The sequence below is a fragment of the Megalops cyprinoides genome, chromosome 17 (genome assembly GCF_013368585.1).
Source record: "Megalops cyprinoides isolate fMegCyp1 chromosome 17, fMegCyp1.pri, whole genome shotgun sequence".
Classification (NCBI taxonomy): Eukaryota; Metazoa; Chordata; class Actinopteri; order Elopiformes; family Megalopidae; genus Megalops; species Megalops cyprinoides.
Genome location: NC_050599.1, coordinates 15406183 through 15425781, shown reverse-complemented (window position 1 = coordinate 15425781; position 19599 = coordinate 15406183). Strand labels below are relative to the sequence as shown.

Below are 19599 nucleotides of genomic sequence, written 5' to 3'. Positions count from 1 at the left end.
AACAACTAAAAACTTTTGATACAGGATATACCTTTGACTGTTTCATGTCAGCATTAATATTACTTGAATATGAGGGTAAAAGACCATTGGGAAAATTACTTGAAGCTTTAAATTAGGCTAGCAGCCAAAGAGAATTGACTGGCTTTAGCTTTATCACTGCTGCCAAGTATCAAACCACTGAGAAACAATTTTAAAAGGAAATCAAGCAATTTTTCATTACGACCGCTTGACATACATCAGGCTTTGGAATCATGGGGAAAAAAGAAACAGGACAGGCAATTAAAATATTGTGCTGTTTTTATTTTGTGTAAAAATCACACAGCTGCTAGTTCATTCTGCAGAGACATCCATGCAGTTAAACATCTATGATCCCACAGCCATAATATAAGCAATTAAATAGAATATTTGCTGTTAGTCAGCAATTAATGCAAATTTACATATGAGATCAAAAGGTGTGTATCATACAATATACAACATACCCCTTATACAGTACATCAACCTGAAGAGCAGGGAAAGGCTCACCTCAGTTCAACACACGGAGAGTACAGTAGAGTGGATCCCGAACGGCAGGAGTGTGGCTGAGAGGACAGGTGAAAGAAACCAAAACACAGCAAGTTCCAGGAAAAAAGAATGAAAACAAAAAGACCGATACAAGTTTAGGTAACAACACAAATTAAGTGATACAAGTTAAGATACACAGATACAAATCGAGTGGTTTGTTTTTATTAAGAGCTGTTTTATACTCAGTAGGAACATGAACAACATGCAGAATAAAATGGTGCCAAGAAAAAAAAAAGGGAGGGGGCGTGTTAGGCGGTGCAGTCATTTAATTTCAGGTTTCTCTTCTTCCACAGTACTCTGCTGGGAAGGGGGGTGAAGGGGAGGCGTGTGTTTGGAGTGGCACCCTTTCAGGTCAGGTACCACTTGAGAGAGAGGGAAGTGGGGAATTAGAAAGACAAAACGCAACAGAAAGGACATGTGAATGCAGTTGTTTTGGGTCAAGTACTGTACAAGGTACACAAGTCATCGTGTTACGATCTAGACCGCTGGGGAAAACAAAAGGAGATGCCCCCTGCTAGCCGGCAGAGGTTAGTAAATGGTGCCTGGATGCCCGTCAAAAACAGACCTCCAAGTTGTTACTGCAGGAGAGGAGTTCAGTCCCATAATGACTTGTAACCACGCTGCAGGAGGGGTGCTCATCTCCCACTCCCTCCATCTCTGCCCCAGCCCAGCGTTCAGCTAATGTGCAACATGCTTAATGAGTGAAAGTGTGCCACCTACAGGTGACCACAATGCACTTCACTGCCCCTGTCAACTGAAGACTCACCATACAGGGGCCTTGAGAATCTAGTTCCAGAACCACTGCCAAAATAAGGGGCATTAACGTTTACCTACAATTTAATTTCTTTGAAATGAAAGTGCCTCAGTTAGTTGCACGTTAACCCCAACCCTAAGGAGTGACAGGTTCTCTGGCCAAATGGTGAATCTGCACACAGGCGGTGTGCACATTTGCACATACAGTCAGCTGGGGTAGGGATAGAGTGGAAATAGAGGTGGGCAATACGTCCTGGTGTGGGGGGGAGGGTCGAACTGAAGGTCTGTCGCTGGTGGGGTTTTCAGACACACGGCACACACTGAGATTACAAGTGTGAAAAGGGTCTCAGCTGTTCCAGTTGCACTTCCAAAGATATCCTCTCTTCTAGTAAGTCCTGTGAAAGACAAACACAAGACCACTTCAGTGTCCAACACTTAGAGTCACGTCCCTAGCCTTGCTTTTCCAGAGGTAAATGTCGTTACAATTATTTGTTAAATGATCACAACTCCAAGTTTTGGCTACCTTAAACACCATGATCTGCAGCTGTGTGCCCCAAAATCTCCATAAAAGTAATTCATGCCAGCTCCTTTATCACTAACATATTTTTGTCCTTGGGGAGTCTTTGATAACCACACAAATGTATTCATGTTCGCCTTTAATCTAGAGCTTTGTAGCTCAAAAAAGCAACCATAATGAAATAAAAAATATTCAAACTCACAAATAGAAGAAAGCAAGAGAAAAAACTGAACTCCAGCTGAACTTCAGCCTCTCCTTGTGAATTTCACAGTTAGTCTACATCCCACTTGATAACGCCATCATGCAGTTTAATCTCAAGGCCACTGAGGCCTTAAAACCCAAAAGCACTTCAAAGATATGCTTTGTTACAGTGTGCTACACCAGCCAGGGATCAGCAGCCTGGGCTGTCACCTAATGTTTCTGGAACATTCCTCCTAAAGCCAATTCAGTGAATCCCATACCGCTGTGTTATTCAATAAACATTTAGCTGACTGTCCTAAAGATTAATGTTCACGTCTTAATTCTTTTTCAACTTTTTCACATTAGGCAATAATTACAGAGTGCACTCAGATCAGTGAAACTATCACAGCAAATTGTGAAAAGTATTTCAGAATTCAATGTTTAATAATTCATAAGAGTGCTAATGTATTATGTTGGTTCACAGTGGAGACACATAAAAAAGATGAATTTGAACATTTTGTGGCCCATTACAAAGGCACACAAGACCAGCTTTTGGTCCTGACCCTCAATTTTAGACGATTAACACTGATGCATCTATATACTTGAGGTTTCTCAGGAAATAATACCATATCAGTTTAATTCATAAAATTACTCCATGAAAAGATAGTAATGGTCAAGTTTACAATGCAGTATTAACTAAAAACTAAGTTAAGCTGATCTGGTATACTGATCTTTCCTTTGGGGTCATCACACAGCAATGTAACACTGCACCAACACTAAGATGTAGTTGTTTTCATCAGGGACAGTCATATTCTTACCTTTAACTGCTGCTGTAATTCGCTATTGAGCCTTGCCAGAACTGTATTTGTTTCCTTGTTTCTTCTGATAGACGCTTGGATAGCTTTTTTGTCCTTGCCAACAGATCTGTCAAGACAAACAATGGCTGACTTTTGGGGAGAAAAAAAAAACCTCAGAGTCTACTCCAGTAGGCTGTACTCTGTAGGCTGCAGCTTAAGGTAATGCAGAACATGCAGTTACTTCCTATTTTAAGCACCATTAATATTTGATTCTCTATTTCTAAAATGACTGGCAGAACATTTGGTTTATATAAGAAAGATGGATGTTCCTATCTTCGTCTCACAGGGCTGAGTTTAGGAAAGTCAACAAAATGCCTGCAGACCAATGAGATTCCCCTTCACTGCTTTTCACAGGAAAGAAAATACAGTACATTCCCTTGGTAACACCTTTATCCAGAGCGACATAGCTTACATACCATCCATTTACACTGCTGGAAATTTACTGATGCAGTTCAAGTAAAGTACCTTGCTCAAGGGTACAACTGCAGTGCCCTGGGAGTTGAACCAGCAGCCTTTGGTTATTGGTCTTGTTTCATTTCCTCAGTCCCAAACCGCTGCCTGATGACTGACATCATCTGATGCCAATTCACTGAGTGAAACACCTTAAAGTGAGTGCTTTTGGAGCCGACCCTTTCAAGAGGATCGAATCGGCAACATTTGTGTTTAAGAGTCTGGTTCCTCACCACTGCACCACACTGCCATCCCATTATTAAATGAAATAGCCACACTACCAACATCACTGTGCTTCATGCCCACACAGACTGTGGTTTCATACCTTGGAATAGAGGGCTGGGTCGCTAGAACAGCAGCTATGACGTTGGACTTCTGTGGGTGTTCCTCCACCTCCGGCCGCAGCTCGTCTTCAGATTTTAGCCGCCGGCGAACTGGCTTTGGTGGAGGGGCAAGAGGTGTGGATCCTTTGGCCTGAAAGACAGGACAAAAACAGCACATAAACAGTGAAATCATAGTCACGCACAGAAAGGCATCCCAGCATCCCCAGAGCCAGCCCTTCATACTCAACAGGGCTGAACAATTTCATCCCACTCTGCTGCGAGGAAGATTGACTAATGTTTAGGACCGTGCAAATGTGCGGTTCCCTTTTCTCAGCAGCCCCTGCAGTTTCCCTGTGTAAATCTCACATGAAGAATACCCCTCCTGAGAAGAGCATGCAAGCAGCCTTCCTCTCCTCCCTCCAACATTTTCTTGATGTGGTACTTTTTTTAAAATGCTTTTTCTCCTTTTCCGGCACCAGCAATTGCACATTAGGGTCGACCCACTGCAACAACCACTGCGCTTGTGCAGGAGAGCTGAAGTGAGACAAATGCAATCCTCCGATACACTTACATGCAGCAAATGGATATTTTTCACACTAAAAGGCCATACAGGTCACCATGGTGAAACAGAGGCTCAATGGAAGATATATGCACTACTTCACTGACATCATCCCTGCAATGTGCATGACAAGATGCAGGATGGAGGAGTGAGACAAGGAGAGCCTGACTGGCCTACCAACCCCTATTCCTGACACAACAAAGTCAATTTCTTGAAAGAATGTTTCCTTAGCGTGGTCGCAAAAGAGAAAGAGAAAAAGAAACGAGACACACTGAGTTCACAGCAGCAGCGGCTCGATCCTCCACCGGAACTTCTGCTGGCTTGGCTGTTCTCAAAGACCCTGCAGGCTCACCGGGCTTCTCCACCTGCACACAGCCCAGTAACACAATAACACACTTTCACCAGAAACACCAGAACAAGCGTTAATATGGCACCCAGTCCTGTAATAACTGGTGCCACACTGAAAATACAGAACAAAAGCCACAATAAACAAAACCGTATGAATTAGAGCAATAATGCTACGCTTAAAGTAGACAAAATTTGTATTTGTGGTCTGAAATATTTTACTTCATTGCATTATGAGAAATACAAAGGCGTACATTTGTATGCCTAACTGACTGACTGACTGAACCAACTAAGTCACAAGAATTTGTCCCTGTGTACAGGGAATTGGGGTTTAGCCTGTCAAGAGAAGCTGGATGGATCGCGCCCACCTGTGAGCTCTCCGGTAATTTCTCCCCATCCTCGGAAGGCGGCTCAGCTGCAAACACCTGGAACTGGCTGAAGTCGGCGAAGTTGGGCTGTTCTGGGATCTGCTGGGGGGAGGTGCTGGAGTGGCTGGCCAGGCCCTCCCCATCGACCGTGCGATGGCCGGCAGCCTGGGGACAGCGGGGAGGAATGTCATGTTTAAAACACAGGGAGCATACAGGCGTCAACACCCATGGCACAGAAAGACATACCAGCACTTTCGCAACCTACATGCCTTTGCTGCCCGAGACATTAACACAACAAAATCCCAGATTCTAAAGAGTGAAATGTATGCTTTAGGATTGTGCAAAACAAATTATTAAAAGGGCAAAATTAATTTGCAAAAGACTTACAGTTCAAGGATACATTTGGAACTCAAACAAAAATAACCCACATAAACCTTATCTGAGTTTCCTCTAAAACTGAATTTGATAACGTGTTAGGAAGGAGCATGAGGAAGTGCGAGGCAGACAAAGAACACAAAGTTCTCCTCTGCACACACAAATGGCCTGTCGTGTGTGGTCAGAGCATGGTCACGTGACCAATGTTAGGCCGTGCAGTGGTGGCTGTTGGTTTTCATGCATTACAACAGCTTTAACCGAAAAAAACTGGTGATGACACTGCTATCATGAGGCGGCTGGACACCTGGGTGGGTTGGGGTCGAGGGGGCACTGCAGGGGGGTAGGCCACACCTGGAACCTGCTGCTGTCCTGTAGCGGAGAGATAAACACCTGAGCAATGGTTCTCATCACCAGCTATCAATATCAACTTGATGGAGGTCAAAGCCTTCAGCCTGCCCTGAAGCAGTCTGATCAGTGCTAATGGCCATACCTGCAGGGACCGCCGCAAAGTTTCTGTTCATGTCTAGTGATGAGGAGCGCGAGTGTGAGGCAGTGGGTCTGGGAGGGGGCGGCGGAGGGGCTACTGCCTTCAGCCCTTCAGGAGACGTTCCCGAGTGAGACCTGCAGTCAAAGCCAAAATAAAACGCCCTCTGTGCAATGTGGCAACAAACACAGCCTATCCAACACCCAAAACACTTGCCTTTTTCAATTTACTTACACATTTTCACTTTATTTATAATTAAAAAAAACAGCTGATACCACGCCCCCATGAATTTCAAGTGAAGTGGCACAATCAATTTAAAACATTCAACATTCTACAACTTCAAACGCGAAATACTTTGCTGAGGGAAATCTGCCTACCTCTGTCGTGTTACAACACCTCCTATTGGTTCTTGATCTGAAGTAAATGAATCCGAGCTGCTGTACCCATCACCTTTATAACAGAGAGAGCAAACATTACTACACGTTTCATTTCCTGAAACCTGTTTTAAGTCAATCAACCATGGAATACAACTGTGTCTACTGGCCCAGTGAGGAAGCTACGACACCGCCACACCTCTCTCTCCCCAATGCTATTCAAATACTGCTAACTGGAGGTCTGAATGTTGTATACACTTCTATATGTGTTTGAATTCATGACAAATGGAACAATGGGTGCCCCTATGCACTGATGCTGCCCAGGATGGGCACATGCAGAAACACACCTGCAGTGTTAGCAGCTACAAACTTCATTGAAGGTGGTAACTTATTCTCCTCAGAGAGCTCAGGAGGTTTAGCCATCAAAGGGCTGGTAGGGTGTGTGTGATCTGCAAAGCAAAAAAAACAGGCTGTAAAATCACTGAGGTGATGAACCATGCAAAAACCACCATAGAGTGGAATACAAACCAAAGAGTGGGTACAAACAGTCAGGTACAAAAGTAGAGTCAAATGCAGCAGATTCAGACATTCAGGCATGAAGTGAGTGACTGATGCACAGCTGCAGAGAGGAGGAGTGTCTTTACCACTTCCTGTTCTCTTCAGCTCCATTTCCTGCATGTGGATCTTGCTGGGGGTCATGCGGATAGGGACAGGATGCACTATCGCGGTGTCCTGAGAGGAAGCACATTTTTCACTCATTTTCCCATCGTGATGTTAACAGGACACTGTGCTGTTCAGCTAAATAATGCTGCTGGTGGATCTGCAACCAAAACCTTACAAATGGTGTTACCTCGTCAGAAAAAGTCCAATTAAATAATTATCCTAAACAATTAGTAATCTTATTGAGTAAACTTTGAATGTGCAGGTGTGAATCTGTGTGCACCAACAATGTTTTAAGTGGCCCAAATAAATTTACAAGCAGTGCCATAATAATCTTAATTATGGTATGAATTTGAAAAAGAATGCTGCGACAGTCCTTGAGATGTGAGAGCAAAATTAAAAAGGGAACACTGCCGTTGCAGCGCTCCGCTGAGACCATGCATTTTTTTTGTGGGGGAAGGGTTAATGACATCAGTAATAATGAAACAGGCATACTACGTGATTGACTTACAGGGTCAGCTGGTGCAATGTTAGAATCAAATTGGGTCAGAGTTTGTGAGCTGGAGGAGCGCTCGCTAAAGGTCTCCCACTGCTGGAGAGACAGAGCAGAGAGAAATCAACACCATGGAGTCACGGCAGAGGCATGATCACAATGGAAGCACTGCTGCTTGAGGGGATGGGGGTGGGGGCACCTATGATAATAAAATAATACAGATTTCATAATGTTAAATTAGTATAGGTGAGGGGAGGCGTGGCTGAACCTGGTTAGTAGGAACTTTGATCATAAAGAACAAAATTGGACAGTAAAAAAAAGAGTAAAAAAAAAAACAGTAAGTAAAAATTGTTTGGTTTTGACAGACAGCAGACTGTTTATTGCTAAAGTAATGAAGGCCTCACCGTATTTTCTCAGATACAGACAGCTCAGGGTAAATAAAGATCCTGTGTAAACGTTCTTAAAGTTATTAAAAGCTTTACCAAATACACAAACACTTATATCAAAAGGAATCATGTCACACGGCTTGAGCAATCGTAAAGAAAAATGCTAATTGACATAGCTAACAAAACAAAAAATGAGCCCTATTTGCCACTTGACATCCATTAAGCTAGACTTCAAATGCACTTCTAGAGCTTTTGCAGTCAGAACCATGTCTCCATCCACCATGCAGGGGACAGGACCATGCGAGATGTGTTGCAGCTACCTCATTGCTCTGGTTGAGCTCGGGCCAGTTCTGGTTCAGCGAGGGCATGGAGGGGGATTTGTTGGGGGTCACCTCCACGGGTGAGCCGGAGTACCCTACTTCTGGAGCTGGGTCTGGGACTTCTGAAACAACACACCGGGGTGAGACCTCAAACTCATTCACTTATTCAGGAGGGACTTGACTCTACAGTCCTGACAAGATTTAATTTCTGTGTCATTGCTCAAGTAATTGTATCATTGTAACGTCACCACATTTTCACCATGATTATCACATTATTATTCATTTATCCTAAGCTGTTCAGTAAAACACGACCCTTATTTTGTGTGTGCTACATCCAGCAACTGTGTCCAATCTTGCTTTCAAATGCTTAACACATTGTGTAATACTATGTTTAATCATATCCACACTGCCTTTTTAAGTCATGGGAGGAGAGATTTTCATTTCTTTTTTTTTTCTTATACCTGCTGAGTCATCCAAGTCAATAAGCTTTGGCATTAAGCTCTCTGGCAGTTTTTCCGGAAGGTCATAGCCATTTTTCCTCGCCACTACCAGATGAAACGCAGCACAGAACTCATCCAGTGTTAATGCACCATCTTTGTCAAAATCTGACAGCTCCCTGCAACACAAAGGACATAAGTAAGTCTCCGATAAATACTAATAATGGATGTATCATTGACTATTGACATGATTTCAGAAGTGTGATGCAATACAATGCTAGAGGTTTTGTATTTTACAAGGTTTTTTCCCATCTTTTTTCTATCCCTGCCTGAAGCTACAATGAATAACATGTGGGTTACATCACACAAATGAAAACTGGACTCTTCTTATCAAATAGGAAGAAATAGGTCAGTACCTCTTCCCTGACAAAACCACTGGCATGGCTATGCTATCGTAATGGTTTATGACTTAAATGCATTACAATTACTACAGAGAGGAGATAGTCTTATCCAGGTAAACAAGAGGAACATATAATCTGTCTCCTAGACAAAAATATGGACTCAAACTATCCTCACTTACCAAATGTGAGACAGCTCAAGAATAGGAAGCTTTGATTTTGTGAAAAACTCCTTTGCTGCAGAACCTGAAACACAGAATAAAAATAACATTGCTTAAAAAAGAAAAAAAGCGAAATGTGAAAACAGCAACTCTTTATTCGTTTGACTCAAAAACTTCACAAATTGTTTTTTTGGGGGTGGCTGGACTACTTAACAGGGATGAACCTGGTCAGATCTGGCTGAATATGGTTTACTTCATCAGAGATAAACCCTCTCAGATCAGGATAAATATGGTTTACTACCCTGGCACGAACCTGGTCAGATCTGGCTAAATGTGGTTTACTTCATCAGAGATAAAAACCTGTTATATCAGGATAGGATGATTCTGGTTTATGAACCTGGAACGAACCTGTTCAGATTCGGCTAAATGTGGCTTACTTACCAGGAATGAACCCAGTCAGGTCTGGCTGAATGGTCTTGAACTGATTGATGTAATACTGTCTCTGCTCATCTGTGATTTTCCAGGGGTCATCGTAGGTGCTGGATTGCCTTTGGATTTCATTTGTTGTTGCAGCAGATGCGACCGTGCGTATTGTTGTGCTCTCCTGCAGCCAGTCGCACGTAAAATTTACCAAAGAACAGAATAAATATTATGAAAAGGGTGGATAACTGACATCATGCAAAATAATACCATTTACCACAACATTTACCATGCTAATTTGGGACTTGCGATAGTAAATAAAACAAGTGGCTAAGTAGATATATGTTTACATATTTAACTTCTTGCAAACATTACAAAGGAGAGAAATTCAAACGTGCAAGAGGAAACAAATACAAAATATTTTGGATTTGTTTCCTATTAGTCTAAATTTGACTTCCAGATTAGTATTTCTTTTGCAAGATGAGAAATATGACATTTCCCCCTGACAGGTACACCGACAATTCTTACTGATAGAACAAAAGGACTGACTGTCACCAACAACAAAAAATAAAACAGATGGAAAAAATAACACACATTTTCTAAACGGAAACAAACTTGAACAGACAGACAGGGAACAGAATGTAGCTGGCGAAGATCAGCAGTAGCTGGGCAGAAATGTGCTGGGCAGAAGTCTGCTTGCCTTTTTTAAGCACACTAATTTGGTAGCATAGCCAAATCCAACAGCAAAATTCACTATGCAAGTATGTATTTTCTGGTCTGAGCTCTCTCACATTCTATTTGATCTGAAAATTGACCCTGCGAAGCCTGCAAAAGACGGGCTGTATGCTGCGAGCAAACCATCTCCGCGATAGTGGAACTGTTGGTTTTTAGCACCCACTACCGATTGGCTGGTATGTTCTATGTTTATCATGTGACTATCATGTGACTTTTTTTTTAGCCATTAGTAAGAAAGCTGACAGGTCCATGGAAGCACGTGCTGCACTACCTGGACTGACGAGGGATGCATTGGTGGAAGTGTGCTGGTGGGGGGGGTGTCTGTGAAACTGACCCAGCTTTCCTGAACAGGAGGAGGAGAGCGGGCAGACCACATCCCATCACCTGCCACTGGCCCTGCGAGAAGGAGAGAAGGGCCATCAGCACCATTACCTGCATCACATCCGCAGCTCTGACGCTAACCAGCTTATGTCAACATGATCTATGACATCATCATGGGAAACAACATCATCACATGCTTAGCAAATACAGTGGAAGGTAGTTTTAGAACCTCAAGCATTACTCATGTCATTTCCGAGTTATTTTGAAGCATTCTTACAACATATACTGACTCAACTTTTGACAGGCAAAGCAACTTTCAATGTAATTAAATGCAAACTGTAAAAAATGTAAATGTGCCATCCTGCTTGAATCAACAGAACTCATACTGCACTGGTACACCGAGTTAGATTCTGAACAAGCCGAAAGACCTTGGAAACATAACATTGTAGTCTTTTTGTTCAATCTTAGCTTTACATTCTTTGAAGTCCTTGAAAACAGACACTGGTTTAAACAAGTTCTCATTTACAATTGGAAAGATTCTGTAAGACATCAGAAAGGGAGATGAGCCCTAAATGTACCTGATTGTGCTTCACCGAAGGGTGTCCAGACCGCAGCCGCTACAACGGGCTGCCTTTCCGAGTTTCCTCCGCTGGTCTGTCGTTTGTGCTTTCTCCAGGCGTGGGGGGAGGCTGGTGGGGACTGGTGGGGGGAGACCACTGGAGATGTGGTGTCAGGCTAGAGGAGAGCAAAGGAGAGAGAGATTTGCATAGAGTCAATAGTCATTTTGCATCCTTTTTAATTAGTAAGTCTAGGCAGAGTTTGGTGTGCTGCAGACTGGTTTTACTTTGCAAGACATGCAACTGTAGAACTTGTCTTTTTTTCCCAAGAGATGACTGTGTGAGATGAGGAAGACAGAGAAAAGGCACTTCCATGAGTTTCCATGTCATGGGACCGGCAGAGTCACAATGCCAAAATCCTTTCAGAGACTCTCAGGCTGACACCAGTGCTGTGCTGTACTACACATCTCATCTGAGAGGAGTCTGGTTATTTCTGAACCTCTCTCTTCATGATTTATTAGCTTACTATCAAAAATCATGTCATGTGATCATCATGTAGTGTGATGAACGCATGCTTCCTAGTATGGCGATTATTAAAATAACAAGCAAACATTCAATTTTAATAACTTTTTAATGCTGGCTGCACCAACATTCTGACTCAATGGTGATTGACACTACACATGTAATTATTTCTGACAGCAAGAGGTGGCAGTTATGTCAGTTTAAAACACTTCTGTCGGGCTGAAGTTTAATCATACCAACTGCTTCCACCCATGCTAATTTTAGGTTGCTTCTAAATTGCTGCAAGCTGGGAGATAGACGTGAAATCTAAAGCTGGGAAGGGATAGCAGAAGGGAGGGGAGCTAGACAAGACATTTAGCTTGTGAGTTGCTACAACTTTTTCGATAAGAAAATATCCACACTTTCGGCAGATTCCATCTTAGATCAGCAAACTACATGTCACCACCACTACTAGTCATTCACCTAATTACTCCACAGTACACATGTATATGGACTTAAAAGGCACTGAAAAAGCTGCAAAAACCAAAAGTGGTCTGCCTAGCAGTATGGAAACCAGTACTGGTTCTTGAGCTGTTCATTCATATCATAATCAGTACATCCCCAAAGGTACTAAGGAAAATCTTAATCACACCTGATCTAAATCTTCCCCTTTGCATTTTTTACTGGCACATTTGTGCCTTCAAAGAGCTCTCGCCTAAATTAATTTCAAAAAAGTAAATCAAGCTGATATTTTAAGTGTGTTTATGAAGATATGTACAATGATTGGTATAATGACTGGTTCAGCACTCACCACGGTCTGTGACATCCAAATCTCCAAATGCTTTAAACAAGTTATCAGATATTACTGGACACATTCAGCCTAAAAAATTACTACTTTCTAATGACATAAATACCACAAAATTGTACAAAGGTCCCTTCCTTAAATTTAGGAAAAACACCAGAATATAAGTAGCCAGCAGAGTCAAGCCAGCTGTAGTGAGAAGCCTTTCCTTTCCTGACTGGAAAGAGGCCCACTCACTCCTTTTACAGGGCCTCCTCTGTGCTGACAAATGCATCTGAAACCCAGAGTCAGCCTGTTTAAGGCTGCACAGCTGATGCTACCATCATACGAACGAGAAGAGGTCAAGCTAACGGCACTGGCAGCAGGGTGAGGGAGAGAGTCTTACCTGAGGCTCCACCGCAGGTGCACACGGCTGGATGACCTCGTGTGCCGACACCTTCTTGACCTGGGCGCGGCCTGGAGGACGAGGGATTACTCCAGAATAAGGCCCCTGATTTTCCGATTCAGAGTACAGGGCGGCGTGTCTGGCTTCCTGTTCATTTTTCCCAACTAAAAACCTGGGCAGAGGCAGGTCCTTGACTGCAAACAGACAAGCACAAGAATGTGGAACTGTTTTAAAAATCTAAACTCCAGACTAATCATTTTAAATGTATATTTTTAAAAAAATATTTAAAACCTTTTCTCTCTCATAACATATGTCTGCTTAAATAATGACCCTCTTTGGTGTATTTGTGAAATCTTTTACTAGGAATATGTTGTAATTGCGCTTTTACATTTTTTCATCTTACATGTGTCTCATAACCTTGTGATCCTCATTCAGGATTAGGGGTTATGAAATATGGTATTATTGTTGTTTTTATTACTGTTAAGAGGATTATAATAGCACCTATATCATCCACACACCTATATTAGTTATCATCCACATTGGCACCTTTCCCAAGATACCCAACAATGAAAAATAAATACCCTAAAGACTAATGAAAACTCAAATCTTTCTGTATCTTCTCATATCAGCTTTACTTTAATGTTGAACAGTTTAAGACTACTACACTGTGCAAAGTTGACAGAAAAATCAGTGGGCTAATGGGCGTTTTGTCTGGAAATGACCTGAAGTGGGAGCACAGCTAAACAGCCTGGTCTATCACCATTGGCAGCTGTAACTGTTGCCTGCAGATCATAATTATTACTTGTACCACAATAAAAATGTAAATGAATCACACGTTCAAAATATTTATTTATATTACAATCTGATTAGGCATGCGATTTCTTAGGCTAACTGCCATTTAGTTTGGAAGATAAATGAAAATTTGTAGTAAAACTGAGGAAGGAAAGATGCAACAATACAAACAAAAAACATCTATGGTTACTTTGCTCAGGGAACTTGATGTTCCTGGTGAAAACCTCAGCTTCCGTGTCACACTTGGAGACATGCATGTTTTTGTGTGTTTGTTTAGCAACAAGACTGCCCTCTGCTTTTAACTAGCCGGCAATGCGATCTGATACATCAATTTGATACCTAACATACACACAAAAGGGCAGCAATGGTCTTTTTTAATGTATTATTGATGTTTTACAAATCAGCAGAGCCAGTGCCACTACAATACCACAAAAAGCCTTCATATATCTCTCAAAGGTAATAAATTAAACTGTCAGTAATGCACCGCTATACATAGTTATGATTGCCCTTTTTCATTTACTTGATTAGTGCTTCAATTCTTTGGAGCGCATCCACGTCCGTGTTAATTCCTCTCATACTCCACCCTTTATGTCACATAAATATGTTTCATTACAACAAAGGACAACAAATTAAATTGTTTTCTAACTTTTACATAACCGGAGGTTGTTCACCTTAACTCAGCCTGAACAGTGTAGGAACAGACACACTGGATAGAAACTTCAGCAAATTCAATGTTAAAGCAAAGGCCTGTATCAGATTCCCTCATCTACTGTAACACCATCATCTAACACATACAAAGAAAACTAATCATGCACTACAAACATCCCACATCTGAAGGTTCAATAATGTATCAGTGGCTGAAGATCATTTCTCCACGGACCTGAGCAGCTGACAATTCTTTCCCAAGATCACTCTGCCACAGGCCTTGTTTCAGGGTTTGCAATTTCCTGTTGACTCAATGTCTGTTCTGCTTCTGTATCTTACAGCCTACACGGATGTCTTTATTTCCTGCCCCTTCACGTTCATGGCTTCTTTTTTTTCCTTATTCAGCCCGTATCTCTGCATCCCATTACTATTTGATGATAGCTGTCACTTCTTTCAGGATTCCGGGCTGCTCAGAAACACATCTTTTGTCATGGCCTGTGAAATGGGTATGTCATAACGGATATCAAATAAAATGACTGCAAAGGAACCCACTGGAGGTTATTATATAGCCTAATTCGAAAGCACACGTCAAACATCTGAATATATTTGGATGTATCCATATCTTCTTACACATGCAGCATACACATCTGCATTGAAATACAGGCTTTTTTTTTAGGTATGAGATATTGCACAATGCATAAAATCAGCATTGTTCATATTGTATCTGCAATTTTAAGCTATGGTTTTCCGTCAGGGATACACTAACGCATTTTTAAAAAAATAATGGCATTTTTCACCAATACAATATAATTATTAAAGTTGACTGCTTACCGCTATTTAAACTTTCTGCTCGAAGTGGCAATCCAGACTGTGCAACAGCAATGAGCTTCAGCGCAATGTAGAACTGACTCCGTCCAAAATATCCAAGACGAGTGGCACCACAAAGCTCAGTGATCTGCAAAGCAAAACAGGCATTGAAAATGTACAGACTCCCCAGAACTTGCACCTACCTAAAATCTCCTTTATATCAAAAACCCCTTAACCATCACAAATATGAGTAGAACTTGTTTTATTTGGCCCTGTGAATGCCCTGCTGTATTTGTTAAGAATGTGTTGCAGTATTATATTCACTAAAGCTTTGATGAAAGATCACTTACAACCCCAGTGCCATGTGGTTGTTTTGAACTTAAGTCATAATGTTAACAAAACACACTTTTGATTGCACTGGCCTCTTCTTAATTAGTAAAGGTTTCATTTTTGATGAACATCAGGCCTTTGCATGCACCAGTGCATCAATTTAACATCTGTCAGGTTAAACTGTGCCTTTACCCAGCTTTTCCAAAGTTATAGACTGATGTTCTCATATGATAAAGTGTGATTCAAATACAGATAAAATATAAGTTAATGTATACAGTGAACCCACAGAAACTGTGATGCAATAGTCAGGAAGAATTTGAGGTAACCCAAGGGAAAAATATATAGGCCTAACACAAAAAAGTAGTGAAGTTTCTTGCTCTGACTCTGCCCTATTAGAAACTATAATACATGTTCTTGCACTCCACAGGAATTGGGTTTTCTCAGATGTTTCAATCTGAATTGTATAATATCTAACATTCATCCACTAATTCATACAAACATGGTGATCTCAGTTGTGAACCTTTGGGGGTTTAATGTCACGTACGACCATATCAACCTTAACTGCAATGCAATGCAATAGCATTGCAATAATGGATATCACACTTTAATAAGAAGTTTTACATGCAATGGAGCTCAGTGGGTCACTTACAGTCAGGGCAGTTTTATCTTTCCAAACATGTTTGAACACAGGGAAACACAAGTGCTAACATCAGCTTAACATGTAAGGTGCTTTTCAATTTAAATGTGTTCAAACATTAAACTGCCAATAGAATGACATATAACGAATATAGGATGGCAGAAAAAACATGAACGAAGATGAGGCTTAAATCTAATTTTGGTATGCTGCTTTCATTTAAAATTAAATGATGTTACTAAAATCCTATAACATTGGATCCTTTAAGTACAATGTTAATTTAGTCAACAACATTCTTTTGTTATATTTCATAATGTAATTTTGATTATATTTGATATCCGCTTGCATCTACTATGACAGCTAAATTGCTTTAATTAGCTATTAAATAACCAGGAAGCTGAAAGTAAGTCTAGGTTATACAAATGTTTCCAACTGAAGCTTAATTAAACGTTTTACACCATAATATCTTTCTAACAGTTCTGTTAAAGATGGTCAATAACATGACTATTTTGCTAGACAGATGATAACAACACACAGCTACCACAGATTGTAAATTGTTTACAAAACAACCATTCAGAAACCCTGGTCCTGGCATTAGAATCAAATGTTACGAATGACCAAACATTTATAAACTCTATCACCTGAGCCACTTGTACACCCTTACGGCTTGTCTATTTACTAAAAGCCAGTAAAACACAATTTTTGTTTGTCTATAAATCAACAATAGCATGTTTCCCATGCAATCATCTTTCAATATAAGAACACATTTACACATGCATTAACTGTGTTTGAGAATATTTAAAAAGCATAAAGGCATTGCAAAGCAACTGTGTTCAATGGCACTTCCTTGGTTCAAGAAACTCACTGAATTCTATATTCTATATCCTATTTACTGCCTATATTGATTACACGAAACCTGGAGTTATGCTTATGGTGCCAAGAAAATGAACAGGATATATATCTTATTCAGAAAATCAATTGCTAGACCAAGCATCAACATAAGCAAAGACCAAGCATATCTCTGGGGATTTTAAATCCTTTTTTTCCTGGACAGAGGAAGCACCTGCTTAAAGAAGAGAACCAAGCCAAGACAGAAGAATCCAACGCATTTTACTGTGCCATATAGTGTTAGTCTATGTGATGGCAAAATGGTTGGTGATGACAAGGCTAAGATCATGCCTAATGTATACCCTAACATTTTTGAGGAAACTGGTCACTTATTAATACTTAATAACTTATTTTGATTACAATAAAATGTTATATACACCTAAAGAACTGATGTCCCAGCATGCAAAGTGCTAATAGTGAAAGCAGAACTACCACTGTTTGCTTGCTTCTTTTACAATCATAAATTTAATACAATGAGCACTTCAATAAATCTTCAGTACAAGGATTTAATACTCCAAAATCCCCACATCTATGGATGAAACCTATCCTATGACAAAGCTCCCCTCTAGATTACAGTGCCAAAAAACGTTCATATTTGACGCATTTTGCACTGACAGCAAATATATTTAAGAGTATTATGTAGAATTGATAACCTCTATGGATCAGGCTTGTTTAACGATGCCGAAGAAAAACAGATACATAAAGTAGGTTTTCCATGTGCATCAATCAAAATGCAATATGATAGCCCTCGTGCCCTCTTGACAGATTTGGCCTACGCAACAGAACTCGATGCACTGAGACGCAGTAAATGCTGATTCAACGTATGAGTCAGAAAGAGACACACCCCTCCGTATCACATGCGCTCACCCAAAAATCCCCAGCTTATAATACTGTCCATTGTAAATTGAACATGACAAGTGGTTTGCCGCTGTTTTTTTCGCGCAGATTTGCCGCTTTCGTGGCCATCTGGCTACTGCAAGGTACACTGCCAACCTTGAAAGGGACTCGCACTTCACCAGTTGCAACACAACCCTCTTACAGGGAGGCATGCTGTTTGCTAATGACGTTTTATCAACATAAATGTTACATGTCATCCAACAGTCCACACTCCTATACACACTAGATATGCTTCAGTCTCCATCAAGAGTAAGCGCCGACTGCTCCTTTATAACGCTACCTAGTGGAGTGCCAAACTGTTCCTTTTAAGTACATGACTGTAAATCCGCTGTTTGCATTTTATGAGCCGTGCTTCCTTATTATCTGGCTACTAGATTAGCTAAATGGATTGTCCACACGCACTTGATTTAAAATGACACGGCTCATAGCTTCACCATACAAGGACCGTGGTTTTTAGCTAGCGTTACCATGCAAAGCTTCTCAGCATCCTGGACCACAACAAAGTAACGTTACCAGTCACTAACATAGCTCTACGGTAGCTACTTAGCCGGCTAACTACACCGGTAGGCCGGAAACTACAGTTTAAAAGATAAAAATACAATTTCCCACATTTGGTAAGAACCTACAATTTATGCACATATCCATACAACAGAAAGTACGTTCTGCTGTAGCTACATCGACCTACAATGCCACCGTTAATAATGCTAGGTAAGCCTTGGGAAAGCAGCACGATTGCCAGCTAACGTTACCTAGCTAGCTATTCAGCTAACGTTTGCAGCGCAATGTTAACGTGTAATCGATGCAGTCACGCCTACCACTTCACCTAAACCATGGTTGCGTTAGCAAAAGTAAACCATTACTCTGCGTTTCTACACAAACAAATCCATTCGGTTCGCTACTTAGCGACCCGCACAGACCTAGCAAGCTATCTAACTGATAAAATTCTAGGTCATGATTTCTAGTACTGTAAGCGATGTTACAGCAGGCTAACTACCTAAAATCAAACCTTAGCTGGCTATCTAGCTAGCTATTCGTCTGGCTACAAAAGAATTGACATTTCGGTCTCCCTGCGGTCCCATTTAACAACCGAGTAATGCTAGGAATAGATATTCATTTGGACAGCCTATTGCTAATTAGCTAGCTTGTTACCCATCAAGCAAGTTCGTTCACTGGCTACAAATACTAGTTCACCAGGAGGGCGTTAATGGAATGCTAAAAATGATAAAGATAAATAGATATTATCACTTGTTAACAAACCACAGTTGGCTTCCATAGTTCGACTAGATAGCTAGTTGGCAGGTGTGCTGTTGCGGAAAGTTTTACCGCTAACTACAACGTACCTTTGCCAATGATAACTAGCTAGCTAGAGATCCCTAACTTAACACTTTTGACAGATCAGTAAGCTAGACGGTAGCTACCTGAAGGACCACCTCGTTAGGTAGCTGGGCCGCTCGGAAAAGGTCAAGAACTCTGCCGTTGGATGCCACTTTCTTGGTGTTATCCGTGTCGCAGTAGACAAATAAATCCGAGTAATATTTCTGCTCTACATCACTTAAGGTTAAACTTTCCATTGTAGCACAGGATATAAACGCTAGCCAGCTTAACAGCAAGCTAGCTAACTATCCAGTTAGCTAGATAGCTAACACAATTACAGAACTGACAACCCCAAGCGAAATAAACGACGTTGCTAGCTGGCTAACTAGCTTAGCGTGCTAACTAGCTTGGCCCTAGCCTAGCTAGCCACCTGCAAGTAAATTGCTTTAGCAGAAGAAAAACGGTTCAGAGTCAATTAGCTTGCTGGAGAGCTATCAATAATATTAGCTAGCTATCAGCTAGCTAGCTACTCGCTAGCCAGGTAGCTAGCTACCTAGCTAGCTAGCTGCC

At 41.2% G+C, this 19599-nt stretch overlaps 1 protein-coding gene across 4 annotated transcripts; it reads right to left on the bottom strand.

Annotated features, from left to right (window-relative positions):
• Positions 1-296: 296 nt before the first annotated feature.
• On the bottom strand, positions 297-19431 carry reps1 (RALBP1 associated Eps domain containing 1). 4 transcript variants are annotated; one of them, XM_036550054.1, is made up of 20 exons: positions 19134-19431; positions 14991-15114; positions 12723-12916; positions 11056-11212; positions 10428-10552; positions 9443-9605; positions 9023-9086; positions 8467-8621; positions 8006-8124; positions 7318-7398; positions 6791-6878; positions 6494-6595; positions 6150-6222; positions 5779-5909; positions 5593-5657; positions 4914-5078; positions 4473-4565; positions 3644-3792; positions 2830-2935; positions 297-1709 (listed from the first exon to the last, which is right to left on the bottom strand). In XM_036550054.1, exons 1-20 carry the CDS (start codon positions 19284-19286, stop codon positions 1641-1643), a joined length of 2376 nt encoding a protein of 791 aa, XP_036405947.1. In that variant the 5' UTR covers positions 19287-19431; the 3' UTR covers positions 297-1640. The 4 variants fall into 4 exon arrangements, with proteins under 4 accessions (XP_036405947.1, XP_036405946.1, XP_036405948.1 ...); XM_036550053.1 differs by having other exon boundaries at positions 8006-8127; positions 19134-19430; XM_036550055.1 differs by having other exon boundaries at positions 8006-8127; positions 10491-10552; positions 19134-19430.
• Positions 19432-19599: the final 168 nt, after the last annotated feature.

Bases quoted from the DNA above. Each gene is read 5' to 3' on its own strand.
- reps1 (XM_036550053.1), bottom strand. From the start codon at position 19,286: ATGGAAAGTTTAACCTTAAGTGATGTAGAGCAGAAATATTACTCGGAT. The intron at 12,917-14,990 runs GTAAGCAGTCAA...GTCTGTTTGCAG, and splicing joins AGCAGAAAGTTTAAATAGCG to TCAAGGACCTGCCTCTGCCC. The intron at 9,606-10,427 runs GTAGTGCAGCAC...GACTGGCTGCAG, and splicing joins TGCATCCCTCGTCAGTCCAG to GAGAGCACAACAATACGCAC.